The sequence below is a fragment of the Pangasianodon hypophthalmus genome, chromosome 21 (assembly GCF_027358585.1).
Source record: "Pangasianodon hypophthalmus isolate fPanHyp1 chromosome 21, fPanHyp1.pri, whole genome shotgun sequence".
NCBI lineage: Eukaryota > Metazoa > Chordata > Actinopteri > Siluriformes > Pangasiidae > Pangasianodon > Pangasianodon hypophthalmus.
The window spans coordinates 10,813,664-10,840,380 of NC_069730.1; the positions used below are offsets into that span (position 1 = coordinate 10,813,664).

Here is a 26,717-nt window from a genome sequence, read left to right on the forward strand (position 1 = left end):
GAAAGAAGGATTCCCTGAGTGCAAAAAGATCACCCAGTTTGACAACGTACTGACCAACAAAGTCCTCGCATGGGCCACGGCTGTATGGTCCCAAAGGGGGTGAGCACACGGCTTCCTACAAGAGCTTCCTTCAGTTCTTCCAGTGGGTATTTGACCACTCTATTGAGAGCAAGGATATTGGAGAGAGACTCCTTGTCCTGAAGCAGGGGAGTCTGAGTGCTGCAGAATTCACTCTGAAAGTCCGCACATTGGCTGCTTGAAGCGGCTGGAATAAGCCGGATCATTAGGGGTTCAACGCTGATATCCTCACAGAGCTGGCCTGCCAGGATGACCAAGCCACCCTCAACTACATTTGTCTCGATATCATGCATAGGAATCAAAGCCATGACCACCCCGGTCCCAGAAATCCACCCCACAGGACCTAGGCAACATGGCCTGATCAAGCTAACCCCTACTGAATGCCAAAGGCTGTGCTATTACTGAAACTGTGCTATTACTGTGGCAGCCCACTGTAGTAGCACACTGCTCCTCTAGGCCGTCAGCCAAGGTTCCACAGATGAATTCTAAGCGAGCACATCTCCACATCTCTCTCCCACATGGTGAGTTCCTCCAAATTCCTCTCTCACCCAAATTTTGAGCTACCCGTTCATCACACACTCAGAGAATGTCTGTTACATTACAGTTTTGATTGACTCCGGTGCTGCGGGAAACTTCATAGACAGCATCCTTGCCGAGAAGCTCCAGCTACCCCTTCAGCCACTGCAACACTCTCTCAACATCCAAACATTGGACGGAGGCCCCATTGGTGGTGGGGGGTTTCTATCATCCACTGCACCAAACTCATAAACCTCCACGTCAGTGCCATGCACCAGGAACGGAAATCTCTCCTCGTCACAGTCACCACCAAGTTCCCCGCCGTGCTCAGGTTCCCATGGATTTCCTGGAAGGAGATGGAGATCACACGCTGGTCAGCATACTGTCATGAGAAGTGTCTCCACGTTCTGTCAGTCTGTATCACATCAACGACCACTGAAAGCCCAAAATCCAGTCCCAGACTAAAACCAGACTGCCCCTACGACTGTGCCATCGAGCTCCTGGCAGGAGGCACACCTCCTTGTAACCACATTTACCCCTTCTCCGCCAACGAAACCCAAGCAATGAATGAGTACACAGAGGATGCTTTGAAACCAGCTTCTTTTTCATCAAGAAGAAAGGCGGTGGACTATGGCCATGTATTGAATGAGGTCTAAACCAAGTCACTGTCAAATACTGCTATCCCCTACCACTGGTCCCAGTGGCACTAGAACAGCTACAGGAGGCCAAAATCTTCACTAAATTCGACCTGCAGAGTGCATAGAACTTGGTGCATATCTGTGAAGGGGATGATGGAAGACAGCCTTTAGCACCACTTCTGGCCACTTCGAATACTGCCATATGTATGCCACAGAAATTTGTCATCGCATACATTGACATCCTGATCTATTCCCCAGGCAAGGAAACACACGTCGCCCATGTCAAACGGGTACTGGCCAGACTACTCACTAACCAGCTCAATGTAAAGGGAGAGAAATGGGAGTTCATTGGTTACATCACTGCTACAGGCACATGCTTATGCACATTCTGCAAGGATAATCAGGAGGACTGGGCACAATTCCTTCCCTGGGCAGAATATGTGCAGAACTCCCTCCAGCACTCAGCCACCAAGTTAACTCCCTTCCATTGCATCCTGGGATACCAGCCACCTCTGTTTCAGTGGAATGCTAACCCAACCGACTCACCTGCAGTGGATGAATGGTTCAGGTGAGGTGAGCAGGTGTGGGAACAAGCACACCAACAGCTCAAACACATGGCCCAGATAACCAAGGAGTTTGCAGATCGACACAGAGGGGAGACTCCCCATTATGAACCGGGTGACCGAGTTTGATTATCCACCGTGGACATTTACATAGGTGCAAAAAACTCTCATTGCTACACTGGGCCATTCAAGATCATACAAAGAATTAATGAATTTGTGTACAAACTGGACCTGCCAAATCACAGCCGCCTAGCCCCATCATTCCATGTTTCACAACTGAATCCAGTAACACCAGGTCCCCTCACACAGAACATCCCCCCACCACCACTCCTCCAGCACCCCTTGATATCGAAGGAGAACCAGCTTACACAGCAAAGGTGATCCTAGACTCATGCCCAGAAGGAGGGCAAACTTCAACACCTCATTGAATGGGAGAGCTAGGAATGGGAGGAGAGGTGCTGGAATCCTGCCCACAATGTGCTCGACCTCATGTTATGCCAAGATTTCCATGCACACTACATGAACCACCCAGGTCCACGGTCCTGGGGGAGGCCCTGGAAGAACTCCGCTCCAAGAGGTAGCCCATCAAAGGGGTTCTGTCTTGTCAACGCTGGAATCAGCATCCAACTACAAGACCCATAACAAAACATGGCCTACAAACATGGACGCCACAGACTCCAACTCCCACACTCATTGTCACGTTCACATTCACCTGATTACTGATCATACACACCTGGACTCAATTTCATCAACAGTATATAAGGATTCTCATTTCAGCCAGATGATGCAAAATATATCCTCTGTGTTCTATAGCAGTCGATATTAAGCAATTCATTGTTATAGTCTACCTGGTTTTTGATCCTGTTTTGGTTTTCTCATGTTTGCTATTGTGCTATTATCCTAGTTCATATTGTTTGTTCATCGCCTGTCCTTTGGCTGTTACTTAACCACGTTTTTGACTCACAATTTGGATTTTCCTGCAAGCTTTATAAATAAAGCCACTGTTCACTTGCATTGCATCCGTATCTGCCTCTTCATACTTTAGCTAATTCAGGGTTCAGTCTTTTTGTACTCCTACACATAAACAGCTCTTATAAACTGCGAGTTTAGGAAGTAAACAAGAAAAATTCAACTAAAAGCAGGCAGCAAGTGGTTACACACACTCTTCACTCATTCATTCTCTTATTTCCTCACCTCTTGGAAATTCATGTTGAGGTTGCTTGGTGTGATGTTTAGAATCCAGTTGTACATCTCCTTCGTAACAATGACCTGCTGTGCCAACTCTGCGACCCCAGGACACACTAAAACATAGATACAAACTAAATCCAGTCCAGATACACATGCTTTCACTCAATCAATAAGCCAGTCTAATTTACCCTTGGCTATTTTATTGGATTGTGGACTGGTTGTAAACCCATAATAGATGAGTTAAATGGCCAGTCTTTTATTGTTATCCTGTTTTATTGGATAACTGGGTAAGCTTAATTTTTTTTTTGATGATAATATCTTGTGGGTTTGTAATATTTTGGTCAAAACAGTTATCAGTGCAGTCACTTGAATGATTAATACCTTTGTTACTTGCTTCACGGATCTGTCCATCAAGCAACTGTCTTCTGTGTCTCCTTTGAGCAAACACTGAAAAAAAAACAACATACAACATACAACATTAACCTGTCATGTCATAGATGAGATTTAATCAGAAATACTAAAATTTGTTCAACTTTCAGTTCCAAAAGTACTGTGGGAATGCAAGTCACCACTTTTCTTCTTGTTGGAGTACAGTTGAAGTAGCAGAGCAAGCTGGGTAGGGGTGGACCTTGTCACTGGCAGTCTTCCTTCCAGTAAATCAGACATCCTTGAGTGAGTTCCACCCTGCACAGAGCCCTCCTTGGTCCTAACCTCCTGAGGTGCAACAAGCTCTCCAGCTCTGGGTACCGTATGCGCTCCTCTTAACAGATTTTCTGTTTTACTTGTCTTGACTTCAGGTCTTCCCATATCACTGCAACTAAGGAGCTGAAACACTAGAGTGCGCCAATTCACAATGTTCTTCATGTGCGGATACAGAGCAGGTTCCGATGTTCCACCTAGAACATCAGATGCTCTTCCGGAAATGATAAAGTCCATGATAAAGGAGTGTCTCTTCAAATTTTTAAGTGCAGAAATGTGGCGAGATGCCAATCTGAAGCAAAGAAAAGTAATGGTGGAGCGTAGATCTCTGTCGAGCTGGTGAAGTGCTGAGTTTTTGTCCTTAAAATGACACAACACTGGGTTATATTTCTAATCACAGTCACAGAAATCACTGATTTGCAAGTCAAATGTTTGTGTGCAACATTAATTTTGGTAAGTCACACAATAACCAACAACTGAAATACAGGCTGAGAATTTTAGAAAGGATCCAGATCCCTTAGATTATTGCAATAATGTATAATACTCATCTTACTGCTTTTGTACAGAAATGAAACATACATTTTTCTACAACATGCAAGAAAGCAGCTGTCGTAAGCAGAAAAGTTGTCGTTACCTGCTGGAAGAGGTTCTCCTCTTTATTGTGCTGATTTGGTTCCTCGTGTTTGTTGTGCTGTTCCAAATTAACAGCAATTCTGTTGAGGTAATTCTCCCAGTCATCCACTAGTGGGCCCACCTGCTCAAATACATACGGTGGATTTTGGGCAGTAGGCATGGAGGAGTGGCCTACCTGCTCTTTTAAAACAATACAATAATCAGTTTTTAAAATAATAAAACAACAATGATACAAGAATCCTGTTTCACAATGCAGTCTGTCTTTAGGGAGCCTCAAGAATTTTGTGTCATCACATCATCTGCTACAGATCATCTCGTACAGTATCAGTGGTCCTGGGTTATCAGTCTGGATACTAACAGATTTATTCATGAATACAGCAAACAGAGGATTTACACAAGATATGTGATATTCATGAATCATCTAAAAAAGAAAGTTCTATGTTTTGAGTAAAATTGATTGATAAGCTTTAAATCATATAATTGGCATATCGTATAATCATATTCTATAAATCGATAATACAGACATGAAAATATTGTGAAACTCCATGAAAGCCATACAAATAACTCTGCTGAGACAATTAAGACAAACAAAACTACATATTCAATTAGGGCAAAACAAGTGCTGCTATATGCAGTGGTGGATCCTGGCATAGGCCATGTAGGCAGCCACCTAGGGAGGCAATGCGCTCAGGGGCAGCATGGGGCGCGGCCTGCGCATGCAACTTTCAGAGACACTCTTCACATCTTTATAGTTCATTTGAGGCAGTTACACACAGAACTGCGCCCGCTCTCTGGGTGTTTCTCGAACATCCTAGTAAGGCTGCATTTCTCAACTGTCACGTCATCAAGCGCCATCGAAGGCCATCTCAATTGGAAGGATCCTTGGAAGGCAGCCTTCGTTTCATGGCCTTCATTCGGCAGATTTTGAAGGATGCATCAGTGATAAGTTTGTTATGAAATGTAAGACCAAAAATGTTTTTGGAGATGAAGGCATTCATGTTTTCCTTTGTTTTGTTGTAAATTAATTGCTGCACATGCTTTAAACCTCTGGGAGACCACAGTGTTTTTCCTAAATTATTTTTAAATAGTATTACAATACTACAATTACAAAAAATCAATAGTACTTATAAAAATATTACAGTATTACTGTTACGGCTTCGGTACTGGAAAAATAAAGATCGTATTACAGTGTTACTAGCAATTCACCGTAATACTGCCATAATGTAATACTATTACATTTTTATAATATAATACCCATTATATTTTTGTGTTGGTTTTCAGTGCAGATCTCGTATGTTACACCCCTAGCGAAAGTAAAAGAGAATGATTTAAGTTAAGCTTGACTATATTATTTTTAGCTCAAGCTGTTAAGTATTTATATTAGGGCTTGTTCTCTTTTCAAAGTTTTCATGCCCTGACTGCAGGCCATAGCCATGCGGACTTACTAGGCCGTCTTGTTCTAGAGTTCAATGCTGAGGAGGAGTCTAGCCTAGAAGCCTCAGAAGGACTGTTCTAGGAAGGATGCAGCCTCGCAGACACAGCCTTCCGTTTGACAAACACCCTCCATTTCGCATAGAAATTAATTCGTTAGCGGCTCCTTGTGGTACACCTCCACCTTCTGCCACCCCTCACACCTTGACTGCTGTTTGCTCATGAAAAGTCACCTGCTTGAAGCCTCAAACAGAAGAGGGATGATATTTTAATAGTGCCATAAAAAAAAAAAATCGGACAAATTTCAAAAGCAATTACAAATTGCCTATTACCATATGCATTTTCATTTACACAAATGGACAATGTCTGCCAAATTTCAAATGGAAAAGCAAAGTCACTTGCAATTGCATTTCCCATGTCTTACGAGTTATGACGCTGTCATATTGAAATAGCAATAGCAATTACGCCATTTGCTATTTCACTTCCTCTGCGTCGTGTACGGAGCCTGCCAAAATTCAAATGCAATCGCAATTACCTTTGCATTTCCGATGCCTTGCACAGAAACCTGTCAATCAGTGTTGAGGATGGGAGTATACTATGGGACGTGTTTGTATTTGGAAGTGACGTCAGACAGCTTCAGGAAAGTGATTTTTCAAGCAAACTCATACATGTACATGTATCACTGTTAAGTGATGTTTCTCACATGATTATGATGAAAAATGATCAAATATGACAATCAAGTATGTTTGTTTATATTAAAATACATAATTTGATAAAGTGCTAAAAAGTCAAAAACATAAAAAATTAATGTTAAGAAAACTATTATTCATCAAATGTGCTCCAACATACTGCTACTCCCTATATGCTCACACGTGTGTGTGCATTAGGCACTAAAAATGCTAGACAGAGAGTTTCAAGCCGCTATGGCTTCAGGAAAGTGGTTTTTCAAGCAAACACAAAAGTGAGTATCAAACATGATTATATTAAAATGCATAATTTTAAATGCTAAATTTTAGATTCAGGTATAATACTTCTGAGTAGAAGCAAGCTGATTTTATTCAGCCATTTCTCTATTTTTTTTTTTTAATTTAATTATTATTTGAATTATTTGAGTTTGATTATTGTAAATATTTATTTATTTAATAATTGTATTTATTGTAGTTGTATTTTCATTTATTCTTTATTCATTTTATTGTACATAGTTCTGCAATAAAAGTGTTTCGACAGATGTGAGTGGGGGTGGCTTTATACAGTCCCTTCTGAAAGTATTGCAATGACAAAGACAGTTCTTTTTTTTTTTTTTTTTTTTTGGGTATACACTGAAGATATTTGGATTTGAGATAAAAAGATGAATATGAGACAATAGATCAGAATTTCAACTGAATTACATATAGACTTAAAACATGGCACCGTTTGTTTGAACCCACCAATTTTTCAAGTGATCAAAAATACTGGAACATGTGATTGGGGAAAAAAGTGGAGGATCTACACTGGCCAAGTCAATCACCAAACCTAAATCCAACTGAGAATGCATTTCACCTCCTGAAGGGAAAAGCCGCCCCAAAACAAACAACAACTGAAAGAAGTTGCAGTACAAGACTGGAAAAGCATCACAAAAGAAGAATGGTTTGGTGATGTCAGTGGGTCGCCGGCTTGATGCAGTTATTGCAAGCACGGGATATGCCCCCAAATATTAAGTGTTATTTACTTTACGACCAACTGTTCCACTACTTTTGGAACTTTGGGTGGTCTGCCACCAAAGGGGCCATGCTCTAAGTTTAACACATCTAGATGTAAATATCAGGAAATGAAAGCTGAAATTCTGATCTATCACCTCACATTCATCTTTTGATCTCAACCCCAAATGTCTTCAATGTATAAAAAAACAAAAGAATTGGCCTTGCCATTCCAATACTTTTGGAGGGGACTGTAAAAGGAAGGTTAGTCTGAGCCTATGCAATATCTGGGCTGGCTCTTTTGCCATTTAGTTGTCATTGTGTCATTTTCAGCTCTCTCTGCACTTTGCCTTTTATGTGAGCATCACTAAATGTAAATCAGCTGTGCAATGAACACATTTGGTACTTTATGGGTGAATGACATGTATCAGTATATCTGTCCATTCAGTGAGCCCTGGTGCCCAGTAGATGGAGCAGGCTCATGCTGGAAGAATCCACTCCCATCAGAATAGAAAAGCTTCATCACAGCATAAAGGTAAACAGTCAGAATCACCTCTTTTAAATTGCTTTGTAGTTACTCTATACTCCGAGGGGACAAGTGGACACAAACCTTGCTAGCAAAATGTCCCCCACAGGAAAACAGAGCCACAGGTTTCTCCTTTAATTTGTTTCCCTTTTTGAATGTCCACACGTTATGTTCCTGATTGGGCCATTATATATCATAGTTAATTCAATTCAATTCAATTTTATTTGTATAGCGCTTTTAACAATGGACATTGTCACCATCAATGGCAAACCAGTTAATAATAACCATGGCAACAATGGCAACATATCTACAAGAAAATAATTATCAAATATCACAGTTTGACACCTGGAAGTCCAGAGTGAGCTGGCAGTCATTGGCCATACCTGCGGTTTGTCGTCGTGTTCGTATGTTGACTGAAGAATTGTATACATGTTCCACCAGTTGGGGAAGACTCTGAGTGAAGAAGGTCAGGTCCACCTTATCTCGGACATAATCATCTGCCCTCTGCAACAGATCCAACAGAGTCTGCAGGAATGAATGCAATTCTAGAAGAGACAGAGAAGGAAATTAAGAAAAATCAGCAAAAGTTGCACAGAAAGCCACAACGAGAGCAACAGAAAGACAGTTGATATTAAGGGTAAATACACAAAGGGAACAAAGACATAGGGACTTGAGCCAATATTAGCACTGGTGACAGAAATGTTTGATGGTTCGCATCCCTGAAATCAAGTAAACTTTATTGCAACATGGTGAGAGTTACTACCATCTTCAAGTATGTGCACATAACCAGTCACTGTTCACAGTTTTATATAAAATCCAAACGTTATTGCGGACCTCATAATGGCTAGGTTCATGAAGTAACTTTAGTACTGACTAGTGTAACTGAAATAGCTTATAGTGTCAAATGTTCAAGACAATGTTATTTAACATCTCATGTTTAACACTTTTGACACTTTTAAAATTTGATGCTATACAAAATGCTAATGGCACATTTTTGCAACATATTTTAATATATGTTAATATATGTTAATATATTAATATATATTAATATATTTAACATATTTTAGTTCAAGAATAAAAAGCTCTTGGTGTATATATGATGCATATTTACCTATTATCTCTACTGTTCACGTTGTTGTCTTATGTTCATAAAAATAAGTCTGTGCACTGTGGAAGTGGTCCCTAGATGCAAAGATTTTGCGATCTCAACAAACTTATGGCACATCAAAAGAAAAATAACACCAATGATTATAACATTATACTGTTCTAAATACTGCGATGTGACATCCCCATTCTAGAAATTCTGCAGACTTTAAGCCCCACAAACACACACATTCTTCACACAGCTTAGTGAAGAAGATATCTGGTATGGAGAGAAACCAAACAAGCTGCAGCTTGAAGAAACACACTGATGTGGTCATTAGAAGACAGTGTTGAATGCAACGTCCACAAGATAATCCTCAATTATTTACATTTACATTTATTGCATTTGACAGACTCCCTTATCCAGAGCGACTTACAAAAGTGCTTTGAAGTCTCTATCAATAAATACATTCTGATACTGGTTCGCTAGGTCACAAACTATCATCAGTCCAAAAACTCTGTTGGGGAGGTAACATAGTAACAGGCGCTCAGACAGGCGTTTTTTTTTTTTTTTGCTAATTGTGCAAAGTGCTACTCTAAGTACTTTAGGAAGAGGTAAGTCTTTAGACATCGTTTGAAGACTGCCAGTGACTCGGACATCTAGGGGAAGTTCATTCCACCACCTATGTGCCAGAACAGAGAAGAGTCTTGATGCATGCCTTCCTTGTACCCCGAGAGATGGTGGGACCAGTTGAGTAGTGGTAGAGGATTGGAGGGAGCATGGTGCCGTGTGGAATGTGATAAGTGCTTTGAGATAAGTGGGTGCTGGTCATGCAGCTGCATTCTGGATCAGTTTCAGAGGACAAATAGCACTCAGAGGCAGACCTGCCAGGAGAGAGTTGCAGTAGTCCTGTCTTGAAAGGACAAGGGACTAAACAAACACCTGTGTGGCCTGTGTGGAAAGAAATGGACAAATCCTTCTAATGTAATAAAGGAGAAAACGGCATGAGCCTGTCAGATTAGCAATGTGAGAGGAAAAGGACAGTTGATTGTCCATGGTTACCCCAAGGTTGTGTGATCAGAGAGTTGTCCAGGGAGATCGCAATATCCTGACATGGGGATGAATCACCTTCAGTTCAGTTTCGCTGCTATTAAGTTTCAGCTGACGAGCTGTCATCCATGATGAGATGTCTGCCGGAAATGCTGATATCTGAGCAGAAACATGAGTGTCTGAGGGAGGGAAGCAGAGGATGAGTTGAGTGTCATCGGCATAGCAGTGGTATGAAAACCCATGTGAGGATATGACTGCACCAAGAGATTGAGTAAAGAGGGAGAACAGAAGAGGACCAAGTACTGAGCCTTGTGGGGCACCAGTGGAGAGTCTGTGGGGAGCAGATGTGGATCCCCTCCATGTCACGTGATATGACTGACCTTCCAGGTAGGAAGCAAATCATTGCCATGGTGCACCACAAATTCCTAGACTCATGAGGGTGGACAAGATTGTCTTGTGGTTCACCATGTCAAAAGCTGCTGAAAGGTCAAGGAGGATGAGGACTGAAGACAGTTTGGCTGATCTAGCAGCATGTAGCTTCTCAGTGACGGCCAAAAGGGCAGTCTCTGGAGTCTCCCGGTTTGAAGCCTGGTTAGGATCTGGAGGTCGTTCTGTGAGAGACAGAGATACAGTTGATTGTAGACAGTTCATTCAAGGGTTTTAGAAAGAAAAGAGAGAAGCAATACCGCTCGGAGGGATCCAGAGTGGGTTTCTTCAGGATGGAAATAACCCTCGCTCTCTTGAATGCAGTTGGTACAAGGTCAGATGTTATGGAGCCATTGATGATAGTGGTGATGGTCTTCTGTTGCTAGTTTAGGAAAATGTGCCAGTGAAGGAGAATCCTCAGTGTGTAGTGTAGGAGTTGGGGTAGAAGTGAAGGTCTGGCAGATTTTTTCAATCTTCTCAACATAAAAGGTGGCAAAGTCTTCAGCAGTCAGGGAGGACAGAGCAGGAGGAGCCGGTGGATTGAGTGGTGAAGAAAAGATGTTGTGGAGCTTGCAAGGATCTTGTGCAGAGGTTTCCACCTTTTTCTTGTAGAAGGCAGTCTTAGCAGAAGTCACTTCAGATGAAAATTTGGACAGGAGAGCATGGTAAGAGGCAAAATCTGTGTCGAGTTGTGATTTCTTCCACTTTCTCTCTGCTGTTCTTAGAATTATAGTTCTAGACATCTAGCTGTCACTAGCTTATTCAGTGAAATTTAGCTAGCTAATTAGTTACTTAGATGCTTTTTTGTAAAACCCACCAGCTGACACTGGTGAGAACATACAGGTACAATGGGGGCTCATCCATGTGCATGTGGAGCAGAGCCCCACCATTTATATCAGCCATTCAACAAATATTAATCTTCATATACATTTTAAGCTCCATCTAAATAGTAATAACGTGTTTTGAATGACAAACAAAAAATGTTGCTATTTGACAAATATAAGCTGCTGCTCTGTTGATTTGCTTGCCTTTCTAAATGTTGCACAATCATGGGGGAGTGCACCATAGAGATATTATTGCACCTAGTGGTCAAAAAATGGGAACCGCAACAAGCAGCAACAGAGGTTCATTAGGGCAGGAATCATGCTGCCCCATTCTTGGTGGAGGAGCAGTGGACATAACAGTTAATGGGTTTGCCAGATTCGGCTAGTTTAAAATTATGCAACGGAAATTTTTAAAAATTAAAACGGAAACGGAAATTAAATTTAATAAAAGTACAAGTTTGTACAGTGTGTCTAAATGTGTGTCCCTTTTCCAATTACCAAATTTTTAGGGGGCTAGTTTCAGGTCTTTTGTGTGTGTAGTTGGGCTATTTTCCTGAAACCTGGTAACCCTGGTTAATGATATTAGTTCTTCTGTGTACACCTCACTGTACATAATTGTTATTACATGACTTGTGAACATCCTGAAGTGCTATTATTTTATCATTCTCTACTGGTTCTGCCACTGCTTGCCTCTCCTTTACTGTAAGAACACAGCATAAACAAAGCAGGAAATTGATATAGAAAAACAGCTTAATGAATTTACCTCTTCACAATTAGCTTTAGCCACAAAAATACACAAGAACATAATTATTTATCAAGTGAAAGCTAGGTTTGTGTGATGTAAGCATACTAGTAGAAATGCTGTAACTGCACAGCCAATGAGATTTGTTTATACATTCTTAATTTATTTGTTTTACTATTCTTCTTGAGTATATTTCACCTATTCCCAATCTACACTTTGACCAGTAGTCAAATAATTATTCATCTATTCATCAACACCCAAGACTCTTTCCATAAATGTTAAACAAATATCTGCTTACAGAAAGCTTCCCCATATCAACAATTAACCATATTTGTTATATAACAACACGTTTTTAAATCTGTTTATCTAAACATCTGCCATACATGTCCCAGTGAATGAGATTTTACAAAGCACAAAGCAAGATCCATAAAGACATGGTTTGCCAAGGTTGGTGTAGAGTGGCCTGCACAGAGCCCTGACCTCAACACCACTTTGGGATGAACTGGAATGGCGACTGTACCCCAGCCCTACTCGCTCAACATGGCTGAATGGGCTAATCCCCACAGCCACACTCCAAAATCTAGTGCAATGCCTTCCCAGAAGAGTGGAGGTTATTATAACAGCAAAGGGGTACTAAATCTGGAATGGGATGTTCAAAAAGCACTCATACTCCTCATAAAAATTCCCTTCAGTCTCTGGACCGATGTGCTTCCTTAATTACTGTACATAGACATATATGATTGGATAAGCTGCAAAACAGAATTTGCTACATGAGGCCGAGCGGTTCATGTTTGGAAAATAGAGTCACATTTTACTTCAGTGTTTACTTCCCTCTCTTTTGGTTAATAGCTGCTATTTCACTTGCCTTTTAAGCAAACTTTTAAGCAAAAGTTGCTTAAAACATTTGTCATGCTTAACATAATTCCAGTGGTCATGTATCACTCTAAGCTCACTGCAAACAGAGAGAAATAAAGCTTACAAAACTTTGAACAACTGAGCTAATTTAACAACATATTGGATGTATCACATATATCTCTCCACATCATATGTCCATTTTTGTGTGCAAGATCAGTCATATAAATACTACACATGCAAGTTTAAGCTTAATGCATTAACTTTGACAACTATTTTCACTACAGTATAATTAAATTTGTGTATTGCAAGTCCTAACACTCACAATGCATAATAATCGTGATGTATGAATGAACAGGATTATTCAGATTATTCAGGTAAATGTAAATTAACGTACGGCATTTTTTGAAGCGGCTCTGACAGTTGTCCTGGGCTAGTCGCTGGCACCCAGATGGGTCCAAGGTTATAGGGCAGCTCAGCATGTAGAAATGGCAGAGTGAGGTGAACTCGGACATGCGCTGCTCCTCTGACAACTCTGATGTCTTCAGAAGCTCTGCACATGTGGGTTCCCTGCTTCCAAAAGATTCTGGAATTGGACACAAACAATTGCTGCTTCAGCTTCAACACAATCTGAACTATATACCCTAAGGCCTGAGTATGCGTTTTTCTCCAGCACTGAATAAGTGGCTATAGTGGTGTCGCTGTGTGTATGCTGTGTTTAGCCTGGAATGTGTGCGACTCACTATGGATTTCAGAAAGGATCCAGTCTTTATAAGCCACAACACGAGTGTATACGCCAGGCTTGCCTTTCTCCCCACAGCCATCTCCCCAAGATGTTATACCATATAACTGAAACCTCCCTGAAGTAAGGTCCTGGAGGATCAGTGGCCCACCAGAATCACCCTATAGAGACAGAGAGCATGGGGTAGGAATAGGCAATATAGCTTTATTTAACTCTTAGCAGTATATTATGGAAAGGTGAGTTAGTGATCTGATATGTTTGGAAATCACCAGATGAGCAGATGTTTATGGCTAAGCAATGTTAGATGTGTGTGTGTGTGTGTGTGTGTGTGTTATACCTGACATGAGTCGATACCTCCGGACAGGTAGCCAGCGCAGAACATGGTGTTGGTGAGCAGCTGTTTGCCCAGGGCATTTTTACATGTGCTATGAGACAGCAGAGGAACCATCGCCTCCATCACCACATCAGCCGCTGGACCATCTACACTCAAACGTATCAAAAACATACACACACATTTGTAGTACAATGTGTACTGTCTTTTCTGACACAGAATCAGTACTTCTGGCCTAAAAAGTGTTTCTGTCACCTTCATAAAGCGAGCCCCATCCAGCCACCAAACATGGTGCTCCAGGGGGAGGCTCAGGGTCAGAGGGCAAACACACAGGCATCACATGCGCTGACAAAACCACAGGAGAGCTCAGCTCCACCAGGGCAATGTCATTATTAAATGTCTTTGGGTTGAACTGGAAGGTAGATGAGAGGAGTCAATTAATCTCTAGGTGAACACTTACAACTGTTTTCACACATCTGGATTCCACACAACAGAAGTCATCATAACAGTAAAAATACAGGTATGTCAGCAAAAGCACTATTTTTTTCAGCTCACTTTTTTTTTTTTTTTACAAAACATTTACACCGACGAACCATAACATTTAAACCACCTGCCTAATATAGGTCCCCCTTGTGCCATGAAAAAAGCTGACCCATCGAGGCATGGATCTTTGTGGCTCATCTCTGTTTTTCTTTGCAAATTTCATTAGTGGTTTGCATGTGGTATGTGGTATGGCCTCTATATTTCTGCTCTCGAAGTCTTCTACAAACGGTGGATTGTGATACCTTCACCCCTGCTCTGTGGAGATTGTTGGCGATGTCATTGACTGTTAGTTTTGAGTTTATATTCACAGCTCTCACAACCTTCATTTCTTTGGCTGACCTGTTCGATGTATGCTTGTTAGTACACCAGTGATTTCTTTCTTTTTTCAGGACAGTTCAAATAGTTGTACTGCTTATGCCCAATGCTTGTGCAATGGCACTGATCAATTTTCCCACTTTTCTTAGCTTAAAAATGGATTGCCTTTCTCCCATAGACAGTTCTCTGGTCTTCATATTGTTTTATCCTTTTTAACAACAAACAAAGAGTTTCGGAGGGGACTGTATAAGCAGTAGCCATGAAGCAAATTTTGTGGGCTCTCCACCTGCAAGATGAAGACCCTTGCATTTCATGTTACTGCTGATTGAAGCAGCATAAATTACTATTACATAAAAAAATTGTTTACTAGCATGCAATGTACCATCTTCCAGAATTAAGTAAATATCTTAATAGCTGTGCGTCATCTGCATGAATTTCTCTCTTAATTACAGTAGGCTTATGGCTCTGATGTTCCCAGTGAATGAGCTCAACTAGTATGTCATCACCATGTGAAAAGAAAGGAACTGGACTTTACTATTGGCACTACGTGGTTTCTCAGTAATAGAGCAGGTTGTATTTACCACCTTATTAACGTTGTTTTAAAATAAACACTATTTGCATACTGCAACATTGGAAAGTCAGCATTCTTTCATCATACCAGCATTCCATCACACCATTTGTCTGAAGGTTTTTGAATTTGTATGATAAAATCTTATGATGTTAACAGAATGCAAAAAATATCACAAATTTCATCTGATCTTTCTAAGCTATACCAGCAGAGCTGTCAACACCAAAGAGGTAATGAGATAAAATCTGTCTGTTGATGCAGATGTATATGTTTACCTTTGGATGTGTGATGATGCGGTTAACCTTCATGACCTGCTCATCAGGGTCAGCCTTAGTGATGTCAAATTCTCCAACCACAGCTGTCCAGTAATGCTCACTTTGACTTCTAAATTGAGAGAGATAGAGTGAGAGAAAAAGAATAAGTTACTCTGTATTTTGAAATTTGCGGCAGAGGTCCAGTTTTGTGCTTATATGTAATGCATTGTAATGCAGTGGCTCCAGACTTCAGGCAGTCATTGACTGCAAAGGATTTTCATCCAAGTATTAAAATTATGGTTATATTTACAATTATGTCACTTTGTCCAAATACCTCTGAGCCCCTGAAAATGGAAGTATTTTGCTTAAAATGGCTGTAATTCCTAAATGGTAAATGCCATATTTTTGTGGAACCTCTTAAAATAAAGCTGAAAGTCTACACTTCGATTAGATCTTGATTGTTTTATTTCAAATCCATTGTTGTGGTGTATAAAGGCAAAAATCACAAAAACTATGTCATTGTCCAAATACTTCCAGACCTAACTGTATATAGATAGATAGATAGATAGATATAGAAGGTAGATAATATTGACCATATAGCTAGATATAGATATTTACAACTATTTTCATTGTTTCTTTGCTTAACTTCTTTTGTTTAATTTGTAAACTGCAGTATCAAAGCAGAATGCTCACCTTATGCTCATGCCTGTGTAGGTACCATGCATCCATAGATAGGGGGCAGTTTTATTAAAATAAAACCTCAAAAGGAATTCACCAGCCTTTGTTCGCTCTCTCTGGGCCCAACCGGCAACTGGGATGGTTGCCATGCGCAATGTGGCTGAAAAGAGGAGGCCTACTGTTCTCTCATCTAAGACTTTAATGAGAGAAATGCTCATCTCTCCCAGTGGCATAAAATCAACCAGTGCTACCCAGTAGCATTGCACATGTTTTTGTCTTTCTTTTTTTCGTGCAGGTTTACTTTCACTTTTAACAGTAAGTGATACAGCTGCTTTCAACTTTGTTCGATGGCCACACCTCCACGAGTTATGAAGCCAACTGAACTTCATCAGGAAGTTAATCCACAGATGGCTCAACCTGAAAAGATAAACTAAAACATGCTGAACATTCATCAGCACCAAATACTGCACGAGGACAACTCCCTCAAAGGCTGCATCAGCGTCGCATTATTCTCACTATTATTCTCTATCCTTAATAACTCTAACTTGCTGCACATCCTTCCCACCTCGATCCCTCTGCCTAGCTAAACTGTACAAGTCCTTCTGTCCTTCTCTAGTGTCTAACCTAGTGTACAACTCGTCATATGCCTCCTGCTTGGCCTTAGACACCTCCCTCTTCACTCTGCGCTGTAACTCCTTGTATTCCTGTCTACTCTCCTCAGTCCTGTCCATATCCCACTTCTTCTTGGCTAACCTCTTCCTCTGGATACTATCCTGAACTTCCTCATTCTACCACCAAGTCTCCTTATCTTCTTTCCTCCTTCCAGATGACACACCCAGCACCTTTCTTCCTGTCACCCTGATCACTTCTGCTGTAGTTTCCCAGTCATCTGGCAGCACTACCTGACCACCCAGAGCCTGCCTCAACTTCTGTCTAAAGTCCTCACAACATTCCTCCTTTTTCAGCTTCCACCACTTGGTTTTCTTCTCTATCTCTTCTTCTTACAGACCATCAAAGTCATCCTACACACCACCATCCTATGCTGTCTGGCTACACTCTCTCCCACTACCACTTTACAGTGACTAATCTCTTTCAGATAGCCTCTTCTACATAGGATGTAGTCTACCTGTGTGCTCCTACCTCCACTCTTGTAAGTCACTCTATGCTCCTCCTACTTCTGAAAATAAGTGTTAACCACAGCCATGTCCATCCTCTTAGCAAGGTCCACTACCATCTGTCCTTCAAGGTTCCTTTCCTTAACTCCAAACTTGCCCATCACCTCCTCATCCCCTGTGTTCCCCTCAGCTACATGTCCATTAAAATCTGCTCCTATTACCACTCTCTCACCCGTGGGAATACTCTCTGTCACCTCATCTAATTCACTCCAGAATCTCTCTTTCTCCTCTAACTCACAACCTACCTGTGGGGCATAACCACTAAGAACATTCAACATCACCCCTTCAGTCTCTAACTTCAGACTCATCACCCTGTCTGACACTCTCTTCACCTCCAGAACATTTCTCCCAAACTCCTCCTTCAAAACCACACCTACCCCATTTCTCTTACTATCCACACCCTAATAAAACAGCTTGAATCCTGCTCCTATACTACGAGCCTTGCAACCCTTTCACCTGGTCTCCTGTACACACAGTATATCCACCTTCCTTCTCTCCATCATATCAGCCAGCTCTCTACCTTTCCCTGTCATAGTACCAACATTCAGAGTTCCTATTCTCAGTCCTACACTCTTACCTTTCCTCTTCTCTCTCTCTGTCTACTCACTCTCCTCCCTACTCTACTTCTTCAACCAACAGTAGCCCAATTTCCACCGGCGCCCTGTAGGTCACCGGCACCGATGGCGGTCGTTGTTAACCTGGGCCTCAACCGATCCAGTATGAAATTCAGAGTACTGACAATTCGCATGATTAAATTTGGCAATGTTTTATGCTGGATGCCCTTCCTGACGCAACCCTCTCTATTTATCCGGGCTTGGGACCGGCACAGAAGTCACTGGACTGTGACCCCATGGCTAGATTACCTTCTTCTAAGACCCACCCCTCTAAAAGAAAAAAAGATAGCAGATATAAAAGAAAGCTTGCAGAAGCAGAAGAGTGATTCCAGAAGAAAAATCAGCTAATATAAAAAAAAAAAATCAAAGCAAAATGAGTGTGATTCAGAAGTAATCCTTTTAAAAAAAAATTAATTTTGATTTGATTTCATTACTTACATTTGCAAAATATTTTTCTAATTTTCATAATTAATAATTTGCTTGTGGCCTTTATTATTTTATTTGAAACTTTTGGCACAAAATTAACTCGCAATTAACATAAACTGTGCATACCAGCATGAACCCCCCTCTTCTCTCTTTGATCCTTCTCTCATCTTTGCATGTGATGTCCTTATTAACACAATCACTCAGTCGGTGATCTCTGTTCATGTCAAAGAAAAATAAGATCCAACCTCTGTAGCGTTATTCCCATTAAGGTTACCACACTTTGGAACTTACAGTCGGGTCCATAAGTATTTGGACAGTGACACAATTTTGCCTCTGTACACCACCACAATGGATTTGAAATTAAGTATTGAAGATGTGACTGAAGTGTAGACTTTCAGCATTAATTCAAGGGGTTTAACAAAAATATTGCTTTAACCGTTTCAGAATTACAGCCAGTTTTTACATAGTGCCTCCATCTTCACAGGCTCAAAAGTAATTGAACAAACTAACAATTGTAAATATAAGGATTATTTTTAATACTTAGATCCAAATACTTTACAGTCAATGACTGCCTGAAGTCTGGAACCCATAGACATCACCCAGGTTTCTCCCTTGAGATGCATTGTCAGGCCTTTACTATAGCCGCCTCCAGTTGCTGCTTGTTTGTGGGTCTTTCTGCTTTCAGTTTTGTCTTCAGTAAGTGAAAAGCATGCTCAACTGGGTTGAGGTGAGGTGACTTGGCCATTTAAGAACATTCCATTTCTCTGCCTTAAGAAGCTCTTGGGTTGCTTTCGCAGTATGGTTTAGGTCATTATCCACCTGTACCGTGAAGCACCATCCTATCAATTTTGCAGCTTTTGACTGAATCTGAGCAGAAAGTATAGCTCTGTACACTTCAGAATTCATCCTGCTACTTCTATCAGCAGTCACATCATCAATAAACAACAATTCATCCTGCTACTTCTATCAGCAGTCACATCATCAATAAACACCAGTGACCCAGTTCCATTGGCAGCCATATGCCCATGCCATAACACTGCCTCCTCCATGTTTGACAGATTTATGTAGTATGCTTTCGATCACGAGCCCTTCCTTTCCTTCTCCATACTCTTCTCTTCCCATCATTCTGGTACAAGTTAATCTTGGTTTCATTTGTCTAAAGAATCTTATTCCAGAACTGGGCAGGCTTTTGGATGTTTTCTAGCAGAGTCTAATCTGGCATTTCTGTTCTTGAGTGTTACCAGTGGTTTGCATCTTGAGGTAAACCATCTGTTTTTACATTCATGAAGGCGTCTCTTGATTGTAGACTTTGACAGTGATACGCCCACCTCCACGAGTGTTCATGTTCTTGACTTGACTAGTTGTTGTGAAGGGGGTTTTCTTCACCAAGGAAAGAATTCTGCAATCATCCACTTCAGCTGTCTTCCATGGTGTTCCAGGCCTTTTGGTGTTGCTGAGCCCACCAGTGCATTCCATCTTTTTAAGAATGTACCAAATTGTTGATTTGGCCACTTATAATGTTTCTGATATCTTTCTGATAGGTTTTTTTCACCCTAATGATGGCCTCCTTCATTTGCATCAACACCTCTTTGAGCCACATATTGAGAGTTCCCATGAACAGCTACCAAATGAAAATTCAACACTTGGAATAAACTGCAGACCTTTTATCTCCTTAATTTGTCATGAAATAATGAGGAAATACCTGGCCAAGAAACTGCTTATTAGTCAATTGTCAAATTACTTTTGAGCCTGTGAAAATGGAGGGACTATGTAAAAAATGGCTCTAATTCCTTAACAGTTAATGCGATATTTTTGTTAAATCCCATGAATTAAAGCTGAAAGTGTACACTTCTTGAGCAATCACATCTTGATTGCTTCATTTCAAATCCATTGTGGTGGTGTGCATAGGCAAAATAAGGAAAATTGTGTCACTGTCCAAATACTTATGGACCCAACTGTATTTTGTCATTGGAAATATTTTTATAGTTTCTATCACTGGCCATCCACCACGTGCAAGTCTTTTAAAGTCCTCGCGATATTTCTGTTCCCTATTGTTCGCCTTGTTTCACATACCAGGAGATATGGTCATGTATCTCACATGGTTTGTGGTTATCAATTTTTTTTTTTATAAGCTCAGTGCAAACGTGAACATGAGCACATAAGCCGTGGAGCAGTGTGTTTAACATTTAGCCTAACTGGGTCACATTACACACAGTGAAAATCTTTAGGGATGGGCATACATGAGCATGCCTTGGCAGGATAGATGTTGACAGTACAACATATAAAAACATTTGCATACACGACTGTGGATTGATCAACTACAACTGGATCATCTGTGGTGCTGCTAGGAATGCAGCTCAGATACACCAAGTACTGTTGTTTCATTTGTGAATGGGACGGCTGCTCTAAAGAAGCTCATTACACTACGAAGGACTGGCCATGCCATAAGAATTTGGCTCCAGGACAGATTAACCAGTTGCCCATAACACATTTATCAACCCAACAAAGATATTTTCACCTCCTCTTCATATAAAACTTTGGGTTGATTAAAAAGTTTATTAAAAGTTAACAAGGAAGGTGAAGCATATCAGAACTTGAGACAAATGTTTCCCAAAATAAGCAATGCCAAGATAAAAGAAGGATTTTTTTTTTCATCCACAATTCAAACAGGTCATAAATAACAGGCAGTTTGAAGAACTTCTAGCGGGACATGAGAAAATTACATTCACGGCATGAAGGCATTCAACAAGAATATTGGTGAAAATTTTCTTGGGAACTACAGAGTACCAATCTATGGCCAAATTGAAACATACAAAACTAAAAAGGTGTAACATGCCACTAAAGATTCATTTTTGCATTCAGACTTCTTCCCTGCAAAATTTGGTGCAGTTAGTGATGAACATGGTAAAAGGTTTTAGCAAGACATTGAAACGATGGAAAAATGGTACCAGGGTAACTGGATTCCATTATTGTTGGGAGATTATTGTTGGACAGTTCAGCAAAAAGCATAAGACACTGAATACAACCAAAATCAGCTACAAACTATTTAGGTCAGTGGAACTAGTAAATTATGTTAGCGCTATCATGTGATTAAATACATTACATTCAGTAAAAGTCAATTGCATGTTTTTACACATTCCTACTTGATAAAAACAATCTGAAATTATATTTGTGTTCAGTTTGACAAGCACTGTCATGATCACCACAAATTTCTGGGGAAGCAAAATTTTGCAATGAATTGTTGTCCATTTGACATATCCTCCATCTTTTCAATTGTCTATATTTCACTCATTTTAAGGGTTTTTCACTTGTCCCCTGAACTGCACCTTGGTTGGGTGATTAAAATAATGTACTTGAGATCACTCCACATTTTTTTTTTAAGTTGAATCCTCAGCTTTCTGTAAATCTGGGGCGTGACAATGTCTATTGTAAAAAGTGCCATACAAATAAAATTCAACTGAACTGAACCAAAATAATAATAATAAGCAGGTTTGTACTAAGCTCAGCACTTCAGAAACAGAACAGAGTTAGAACTAAATTCAGAGCAAGCTATACTCTAGGGAAAATGTATTTGAAGTTTTTCCCCATGAGGCCCACCTCCCATTTTTTTTTTTTTTTTGAGAACTTGCCCCCATATTGTGAAGATTTATTTTTGGTATCTTCCATCTCACCCCCACAGTTTGAATACCTCTAGGCTCTTACCCAATGAAGCAATGTGCAGCAGTGAGGACCCAGGAGCTGTCCACTAGGACTCCTCCACACATCAGAGCTCCATTCAGCTGCAGGTTGACAATCCAAGGCCAGCTGCCAGGGGATGCCTGAGAGCCACCCATGATCCGTGAGTGTGGCTGTGTGAGGGTCTTTCCACCTGAGACCCTCTGCCCACACAAAGCTACAGCATACAGAAGAAAGAGAGGAGTGGGCACTTCTGCAATGTTCTCTATCAGCTAATGCCAGATTTTTGAATGTGCATGTTTGTCTTGTTTCCTGGTCTGTGTCCAATTGCACAGGTATAAAAGTGTATGTGCATGTGTGTTTACCCTCTGTCCTGGTCTCACTGGCTGGCTCCAGGTTCTGCATGGTGTTAATGAGACTGCATTGTAATAGCCTGGAGCTGCAGCTCTCTCCCATTATCCTGATGCAGGAGTCAGAGTGCAGCTCTGTGGTAGAGCAGCGACGTTGGTAAAACCCACACATCTGACTTAGAGCCCAGCTTCTCTCAGCCTCTTCAGGCAAACTTTGAGTTTGTCTCATCATCTCACAGCTCGGCTCCATTAATACAGACTCTGCAGACCCTGAGGGAACAAAATCATCAGTATCAGAGTATGAACTTCACAAACAAAAGTTAACTAAAATCACCAGTATTGTGATATTACCATCTTTGTGAACATGTGTGCACCAGTAAGCACGAGCATTCTTCAACATTCACTAGCATTCCCCAGCAAGCACGTATGTTCTCCAGTAAGAAGCAACATATTCCAGCAAAGTGTAACATCACACAATACCAACATTCGCCAGTACATACCAACATAATCCATCAAGTATCAGAATTCTCCAGTATGCACCAATAGTCTCCAAAAAAAACAATATCCTCTAATACACACCAACATTCTCCAACACACACTACCTATCATATATGTAGGAACACTCCCCAATACACACCAACGGTCTCCAACAAACACCATCATTCTCCAACACAGACCAACAGTCTCTAACATCATCATTCTCTAACCCACACCAACAGTCTCAAATATGTACCAACGCTCTCCGATACACACCAACATACTCCAACAAACACCAACATGCTACAACAAACATGTGCATTCTCTAACACACACCAACATTCTCCAAACAAGTACAAATATTCTCCAGTACTCACCAACATTCTCCAACAAACACTGCCATTCTCTATTAAACTCCAACATTCTTCAATAAGTACCAACTACAGCTATAGTCAAGACTGCCATTGTCAGGTCCAAGACCAGGACAAGCTGTGACTGCATCAAGACTGAGTCTTAAGGGGGTCGAGACCAAGTCAAGATTAAGTCTAAATGAAAGTGAGACCGAGCAAAGATCAAGTCCGAACACCAGGGGCGGACTTAGTGTGGTGGGGGCCCCTGGGCTTGAAACATTTTTGGGGCCCTATACATGCACCATGATATGAATCTACAACTGCTCCAACTACAAAACAGCTTGGCCGCTATAACACAAAGCAGTAGCTAATATAATAAATGACAACAAGTATTCTCTAACCAGAGAGAAACAAAGAAAGGCAAAGACAACCCTAAGCTTAAAGTTATGATTAATAGCCAAAACAAGACAAGAATGCAAAAGTAAGCAAATAATTTATCAGAAGACAGAGAGAGAGAGAGAGAGAGAGAGAGAGAGTGTGTGTGTAATAGAGAAGAAAAAGAACAAGGTAGTTACCATGCCAAGGAAAATTATAAAGACCAGAGTGATGAAAATGCCCAAAGATGCACAGAGGTGTAGAATGATCTAGACAAGTTGAATAATATTGTACAACAGTTTGTTTTAGAGCAACATTGTTTACCTTGCAGAAAATCATGGTGACACAGTATTAGCAGACAATTTTTTTATTATTATATAGTTATTATATAATAGCAACTACTCAGCGACTCTTGTACAGCAATTCCTTCTGATTAAATTTTTCCTATTTTTCCTAATAGAGTCAATTATTAATATCAACATGATGGAGAAAAAACAACTGCAAAGTGATACACAAGATACCCAACAACCAGGATGGCCAGCAGTCTACAATCACAAGACTCCAGGCCACTCCGTTCCAAACATCTGATATTACATTTCCATAGGCATTTTCTTGTCAAACACATCAAATCAGGAAAATGCACAGGAAATCATAATCTCGTTTTTCATGCACTGTGTTGTTGGTGAGATAGTTGAATGCTTAATGGATGTGTAATCCCTCCACTTTCTTGAAATGCACAGGGACATTAGCAACTACAGTATGTCTTCCTTGGCTTTAAATGCATGATTCTCCAGTACACACCAACAATCTCTAATAAACACCATAATTTTCCAACAAACACTATCACTCTTCAATACACACCAATGTTCTTCAACAAGGACCAAAATTTTTCACAGCAACATTCTCCAGTACACAACAAGTTTCTTCAAGAATTACCAACAGTTTATAAGAAAGAAGATTCTCTCACACACCAATTTTCTTCAACAAGTACCAACTTTCTCCAGTAGGTATTAACAGCTTTTGACAAACACCATGATTCTTCAATACACACCAAAGTTCTCAAACTGTCCTAACATTCTTAAATTCACTCCAACAGTCTACAACAAACACCATCATTCTCCAATGCACACCAATATTCTAAAACAAACACCATCAGTTTGTAGCACACAGATCAACATTCACCAACAAACAGAGACCAGTATACCTAATTTTTTAATACTGCTCTTTATCTCAGTAGGAGTGGATCAAAATGAAGAGAGAACCCCAAGCAGGATAAGAAGAAACAAGCATTTAGAAGAAACAAGATCATTCTCCAACACACACCAACATTCTTCAACAAGTACCCACTTTCTCCAGTAGGTACTAACAGCTTTTAACAAACACCACGATTCTTCAATACATACCAAAATTCTCCAACTGTCCCAACATTCTTAAATTCACTTAAATTCAATTTTCTTCACTGGAAAACTGTTTGCAATATGGAAAAAAGTTATAATGGAGCTATATCCATCGTGGAATCCATCAAAACAAGCCCCTATTGTATTCTTCATTCCAAACCTGTGAAAGAAACAACTGTACACATTGCACCTACTATAAAGCACTGTACATCTCATCTTGGTTTCAAATTACATTCAGCAAGTACAAGAAAAGTGTTCAATTACTGATGGTTAAACTGGATTGGTTTAAACATCATTTTACAGAAAATCTTTTTGGCAAGTACTCCAGGTATTGTTTTTGTGAATGACCTTAAAGAAATCAGTCCTCATCATTGAAACTGGCTGTTCATCTGATCTGTAGGCTGTATGGACACATGTTTTACTGCCAACTGCTTAAATGTCGGATCCTGGTAGATTATTAACCATTTACTGATATCAACTGATCACTTTAGTGTTTGGGAGTTTGGTGCATGTTTATAAAGTTGTGCTGTGTGGATTGCAGTTGGCAGGGCTGGACAGAAAAGAATGTGAAAAGACTGGCAAAATATTGCTTGGTTTTCTTTTATCTGTCACTAAATCCCTACACCATGTGTACATGACTCGGATGTGCCATGCTGCAAACTTCTTCTATACATGCCTGATGTTTAATGCTATTGCTTTTTCCTATAAATCCAAATAAAATCATTTGCATATGCTCATTTTACACTCAGATTAGACCATGTATGTCTTTGAGCAATGAAGAACAATATAATAATAAATGGGATACAATATAATAATAAATGGGACACACTTTACCCTGGGTAAAGATAGTTCCTAAGTATTGTTTCAGCCTGGTGGAACCATGATCTCTCAAGGTTTGTCCAGGAGAACTGATCAAGCAAAGCTAAGGATCAACATTAGCCTCACATGGAGCAAGTTTGTCCATGTCCAACACAGACAGGATTGGATGCAACTGGAGTTTTTATTTTCAGGGGATGCAGACTGTGACGTGACAGTCCAAGAATAAGAATATATTTTGCCATTGTAACTGATTTGGTATAGCAACTTGAAATTAGCTTCCTTAATGTGACTGAATTTGATGAAAATTTGATGGCTTGTTGAGTAACCTGGCTTTGTGCTATATGTTATATCCCCCTGCATTTAGCAAATTCTCCATTTTTTCCCTCTTTTGCCTGCTCCCGTTCAGGGTCACCACAGTGGATCACCTGTCCACGTATTTTAATTCTGGCATAAGCTTTATGGCGGATGCCCTTCCTGATGCAACCCTCCCCATTTCTGGTCTTGGGACCAGCACTGAGAGTGCACTGGCTCGTGCAGCCCTCCAGTGGCTGGGATTGTTCGCTGACCGGGAATCAAACCCGGACCGCGGCAATGATAAGCACCAAAATTCTAATGGAGTCAGCTGAGTTCAAAGTGTTTCGATGAAAAACTAAAGATTAACCAATATAAATGCAACTCTAGTTCATTTTCAGATGTCCAACG

The 26,717-nt window shown here is 40.5% G+C and overlaps 1 protein-coding gene across 1 annotated transcript in view; it reads right to left on the reverse strand.

Moving 5' to 3' along the window:
* Positions 1-26,717, reverse strand: part of prss56 (serine protease 56) — a 31,585-nt gene that overhangs the window by 2,209 nt on the left and 2,659 nt on the right. Inside the window, exons 3-12 of the mRNA XM_053227358.1 lie at positions 22,613-22,867; positions 22,275-22,464; positions 15,701-15,809; positions 14,255-14,411; positions 14,006-14,148; positions 13,670-13,829; positions 13,324-13,512; positions 8,332-8,493; positions 3,374-3,430; positions 2,990-3,096 (exon numbers count right to left, since the gene is read on the reverse strand). Coding sequence (XP_053083333.1) covers positions 2,990-3,096; positions 3,374-3,430; positions 8,332-8,493; positions 13,324-13,512; positions 13,670-13,829; positions 14,006-14,148; positions 14,255-14,411; positions 15,701-15,809; positions 22,275-22,464; positions 22,613-22,867 — 1,529 coding nt within the window. The remainder of the gene's footprint in view (positions 1-2,989; positions 3,097-3,373; positions 3,431-8,331; positions 8,494-13,323; positions 13,513-13,669; positions 13,830-14,005; positions 14,149-14,254; positions 14,412-15,700; positions 15,810-22,274; positions 22,465-22,612; positions 22,868-26,717) is intronic.